Here is a 6,000-nt window from a genome sequence, read left to right on the forward strand (position 1 = left end):
ATGATGATGGTGATATTGTTTCTTTCTATGTAATTGCATATGTTGATGTATAATGGTGTAGATATGAATAATGTAATGATGATATGGGGTGAACTTAATGTATTAATGATGAAATGCAACTATCATGGAAAATAACAATGTTTCCCTAAGAAAATTTAACATTGACTATTTATGTGATTTTTTGGAAAAGTCTACATTTGTTTTTTTTCCCCGGGGAAAAATCGCAATTTTCTATTAGTAAATAAAATTACATGTTCTAGAATCCTGAGTGGCATATGCAAATCTTGGGCCAGTGGCCATCAAAATAAGTTGTGTACAAATAACCCTTATTGGGTGGTCTGTAATTAGTGATGTAATAATATATACATGATAGGTCTATATCAAAAAATTGTGTCAAAATTTTACTACAAAATTACGGCATGTTGGCCCTCTCATAGTGTTGATCTATGTACGGTTGATGGTAGTACTGGAAGTGTTCATCCCCCTGTTATTCCTTTATGAGCCAGATGCCCCTGGGATAGACCATCACCTCCTTGGATAGTTGGTCAACAGCCTGATTGTGCTCCCTGTAAATATGTTGACAAGAAATATATTCAAATTGTGATTTGAAAAGCAATGCCTCATCCAATATATTTCTGAGTGAATGCATATGACAAATGGATGCATTATTGAACCAGTTTATGATGATTTTTGAATCCCCAAATATTTGTAGATGTTTGCAGTCATGTGCAAGTGCAAAGTGGAGCAGGTGACGGAGAGTGATTAGTTCAACGAAATTATTTGTGCCTAACCCTAGACCCATTTGTATGCGGAAGGTGTGATTTTCGGATTTGTGTAGCAAAATTCCCCCTCCACATCCCTGTTCCTGAGCAACTCCATCAAAATAGGCCCATGATATACTGTGATTTATGACTTCGGCAGTCACTGTTCGGACAGGGGGTGTGTTATCTTCATCCGGAATGTCATGGTATGCAGATGGAAATGGGCCAGTTTATAGCCTTGTCTCTGAAAATAAATCCATTCCGGTTCAGCCAGATAGACCAGCAAATAATCAAAGGAATACAATGATGCTTTTTGTTTGAGGTCCCCGATCTCCATTGGTTCCAAGCATCCACAATGTTGTTCCTGGCCCATCGAGCATTTATAGATAGGGATGAGAGGACCTGAGTCCATAATTCAATAACCGAGCCGCATTGGAGGAATAGATGGTCATTTGATTCTTTTGCCTATTTGCATAATACACATCTGGAGGGACCATGATATGACCTGTGCATGAGATTGGTACCAGTAGGTGTTTTTTTCTTCAATATGTTCCACATGAGTAGTCTGGTACGAGGTGGGGCTTTGAGCTTCCATATATGATGCCACCAATCAGTGAGTACAGGTGGTGTAAGTGCAGCTTGAATGATAGGGTAACCATATTTTGGAGTATATATTCCATGCCCATCATGTGCCCAAATAAGTTCATCTGCCCCTTCTTTGATGCGAACATGGGATTCTAACAGAGCCTTTAAGTATTCATCCCATGCCTGATGCCATAGAGCTGGGATGCCTAAATCCCCAGCTGATTTCCATGCTTGTGCGAAGATGGTGGAGTTCTCTATGTCTGCAAGCCTGTGTATCTCATTTTGTTTGAGGTGTTGAATGAGATCATGGGGGAGCTGATACAAATTGCCACTGCCAGTCCATGGATCAATGCCAATCCTTACCAAATGACCATCACTGATGCGCCAAATTAAACCATTTCTGACAATGGGTAGAGCATGGAGAACAACTCTCCAAATTGATGAAATGCCCGATTTATGCCAAGTGGGAAGCCGGATCCAGTCCATGATTTGTAATGGCTAGATGTATTTGTAATGCACTACCTCTGTCCATAGACTGTTAGATGTGAGAATAAGCCAACCCATTTTAGCAGCAAGTGCATGGGCAAAAGCTGATAGATCTTTTAATCCCCAACCCCCCCACTTCTTTGGTAGTGCAATTTGGGTCCATCCCACCCATGCAAAAGGTTTCCCTTCCTTATGTCCATTCCAAAGGAATCTGCAACATAATTTTTGAATCTGAGCTAGGATGCCCTTAGGGATCCATGCTAATGACATCCAGTACACTGACGTTGCCTCCAGAACCGATTTGATGAGTACCAGTCTCCTTGCCCTTGATAGGAATCTATGGTTCCAATTGTGCAACCTCCTTTCTATCTTGGCTACCATCCATGTCCAATCAGTGATCTTGTACCCAAGGGGTTTAATCCGAAAGCCTAGATATTTAAGTCTAGCCTCCAATTGTAGCCACTGGTAAGGAAAATTTTGAGAGGTTGTCTGAATTTCCTAAATTGATAAAGTAGAGAAAGTGATAGTGGATTTCATCCTGTTGGGATCCATAGCTGTAGCAACTGTAAAAAGTAACAAGATATCATGGAAAGCAATGGAGTCTTGGATACCTCCATTCAAAAATATAATCACATCATCCACAAAGAGGAGGTGGGTAATGATACATTGATCAGTGATCTTAAGACCTAGAATCCTTCCCTCCCTTCTGGCCTGGTGTATGAGTCAACTAAGCCCTTCCATAACAAGTAGAAAAAGGAGAGGGGACAGAGGGAATCCTCACCTTAGCCCACGTTCTTGATCCAGGTGGATGTTGGTGGCCACCCACCTATCCCATTTGGACCCCCACAACTGTCTCTTTCAGTTTTTCAATTTCCTTAATTGTAGCACAATTTACTATTTTTAGTAGTTTTTTCGGGTCTTGAACTTCCAGAGCTGTTTTGATCCCTAAACGATGTTTTTTGGGAAATTTGGGAGCAACATGGGTCCATGGACCAATTTTTCTCTTTCTAAAGTTGTAGTGCTCGGATAGATCTTTCTAACGAGCTATTGTACGCGTCAAACAAAGATCAGGTGCCAAAGTTACGGCCCTAGGAAGTTGATGTACCAACTTACCCAAAATGGGGCCCACAATTTGGCGTTTCATCTTCTAGGGTTAGGTATTGGGATGTGAAGGATTTTCCATTGTTTCTCAACAATAAATAGGCCTTCGAGCGTATTGTAACGGAGTTCAGAGGCATGTAGCCGCCACATCTCTTTTCAGAGATGAGCTACCATCGCCCTAGCTGGTTTATTTCCATTACTGTATGTAACCGTATTTCAGTATTTTACATTAATGAAATGAAGTATTATTTCCACTGCATATCTGTATTTATGGTTATTTCTATAATTTTTTGCATTCCTATTTAAATCTGGATCAATGGTATCAGAGCGGTCTGCTTTTTCTCTGTTTTTCTATCCATCTCCCCAACGAGGTCGAGATATAAGGAGTTAGGGATTGAACTGGTCGAACCTTTGCAAGACCAGCCTCGCAAATCCCGACGGCCTCCCATGGCGGATGAAAAGAAAGATGAGGGGGCAGGAGATCCTATCAAAATATTGCTCGAAGAAGCCCTCGAGCGGCAAAGGAACGCGATGATGGATAGCTTTGCGTAGATCCTTCAGCGGCTACCCATAGGCGACGCATCAGCTCCCAACAGCTACTCTGGAAATGCCACACCGTTTAAGGTACAAGTTAATTTTGAAATCCCCATCTTCGAGGGTCAGATAGATGCAGATGCCGTAGATAAATGGTTAAATCTGCTAGATGGTATTTTTCTATTCATGAATTTTCGAGTCGGGAAAAGATTGTTTTCACTCTTCTAAAAGCAGCCCCCCACGTCAAGGATTGGTGGGAAACCTATTGTGAGCAGAAGAATGACAGTATGGGCTCACTATTTTCAGCCGCACCCACTTGGGATTCATTTTGGGATGCCGCCAAGGAGCAGTACTACCCTGTCAAAAGCTATGAGGAAAAATACATCAAATGGACCACACTGCGGCAGGGAAGGGACCAAGATGTGCCAAAGTTCACAAACATTTTTCATACCCTTCACACACAGTTGGGTATCAAGGACTTTGAGTTGCATTTGGTACTCAAATACCGCGGCTGCCTACACAGATACATCCAGGAAGAGATGGAGTTCCTGAACATCTCCTCGCTCGGCACGACGTACCGATACGCTGTCAAAATTGAGCAAAAGTTCAAACAGAAGAAGCGAGACTTTGGATCTGCAAATCTGAAGACCAAAGGACAAAGCCAAGGCGGGGTGACCCAAGACAACCCATTGAAGCCGCAAGAAAAGAACAACACCACGAAGTCGAAGAAGGACACAGGAAAGTGGTGTGAGTTCCACAAGAGTCCCACTCATAACACAAGTGAGTGTCGGACCAAGCAGTCGTTGGTGGCCGAGTTGAAATCTTTAGAATCAGATGCATGTTCCGACCCTGAGTCAGAACCCGACAAGGGGAATGGCAAAGGTAAGGAGATCATTGATGCGGAGCCCAACGTCACTGTTGCCACCGCCAAGATCCAGAAGAATGAGCTCGAAGACCGAGAGGAGGGGGAGCATCTTTTCCACTCACAAATGTGGGTGAAGGGTTCGCCACTGCAATTCATTGTCGACAGTGGCAGCCAAAAGAACCTCATTTCAGCAGAGGTCGTGAAGTGGTTGGGCCTACCAACTACACAACACCCGCAGTCGTACAGTATCGGGTGGCTTCATGAAGGACGAGATCTCAAAGTTCGCCAGCAGTGCCGCGTTCCCTATAGCATCAAGCCCTTCACAGACGAGGTATTATGTGATGTTACACCTCTGGATGTTTGTGATGTACTATTAGGCCAGCCATACTTATGGAGGCGACATGCTATGTATGAGTCAAGGCCTCGTGCTATCATTATTTCTTTGTGTAATTCATTATACAGGATACTGAAGGTAGCCCCACCTACTGCCACCTCTTTGATCACTGCCAAGAAAGGCAGCGAACTCATCTCCCAGATTAGGAAATTTATTTTCTGTTTGGTTTGCTCCCAAAGTAAGGGGAAGATCGTTGCTACATCCATGACCCCCGCGAAGGGTTCCTCCACGCAGAAGCACCAACAAAGGGATACACTCATGACAGAACACAGGAACAACTTCTCCTCACCCACCGGGGTACCACATAAACTTCAGGTGGGCAACAAAGTTTGGTTGCATCTGCAGAAAGAACGCCTTACAAGAGCCCATCAGTAGCTCCGACCATGCCGACATGGTCCTTACACCATTACCAAGGTTGTGGAAAATAATGCTTTGGAGCACAACATTCCTCCATTCCTTCGCCTGCACCAAGTGTTCAATGTGTACTGCCCTCGACCATGCTTCCCACCATTACTAGACACATTCGTGATTGCAGAACAGCTCACCCGGGAACAAGTTCAGCAGATGGAGGAACTCAACGCAATGGGGACCATTGCTTCCTAAGGGTGGAGGAATGATCCAAGTGGATGTTGGTGGCCACCCACCTATCCCATTTGGACCCCCACAACTGTGTCTTTCAGTTTCCTTAATTGTAGCACAATTTACTATTTTTAGTAGTTTTTCGGGTCTTGAACTTCCGGAGCCATTTTGAGGCCCTAAACGACGTTTTTTGGAAAATCTGGGAGCAACATGGGTCTATGGATTGATGTTGCTCTTCCCAAAGTTGTAGTGCTCGAATAGATCTTTCTAACGAGCTATTGTACGTGTCAAACGAAGATCGGGTGCCAAAGTTATGACCCCGGGAAGTTGATGTACCAACTTACCCAAAATGGGGCCCACTATTTGGTGTTTCATCTTCTAGGGTTAGGTTTTGGGATGTGAAGGGTTTTCCATTGTTTCTCAACAATAAATAGGCCTTCGAGCTTCATTGTAATGGAGTTCAGAGGCATGTAGCTGCCACATCTCTTCTTAGAGATAAGCTACCATCGCCCTAGCTGGTTTATTTCCATTGCTGTTTGTAAGCATATTTCAGTATTTTACATTAATGGAATTAACTATTATTTACATTGCATATCCGTATTTATGGTTATTTTTGTAATTTGTTGCGTTCTTGTTTAAATCCGGATCAGTTCTACATGAAATAAATAGGAGGCAGAGCCATTTATGAGAACGCT

The 6,000-nt window shown here is 43.3% G+C and overlaps 1 protein-coding gene across 1 annotated transcript; it reads right to left on the reverse strand.

Moving 5' to 3' along the window:
• Positions 1-1,226: 1,226 nt before the first annotated feature.
• Positions 1,227-1,832, reverse strand: LOC149262601 (uncharacterized). The gene has a single exon (XM_089380839.1). It carries the CDS (start codon positions 1,830-1,832, stop codon positions 1,227-1,229), a length of 606 nt encoding a protein of 201 aa, XP_089236965.1.
• Positions 1,833-6,000: the final 4,168 nt, after the last annotated feature.

This window comes from Pinus tabuliformis, chromosome 6, assembly GCF_031772625.1.
Source record: "Pinus tabuliformis cultivar Carrire ecotype Pingquan chromosome 6, CPIR1, whole genome shotgun sequence".
NCBI lineage: Eukaryota > Viridiplantae > Streptophyta > Pinopsida > Pinales > Pinaceae > Pinus > Pinus tabuliformis.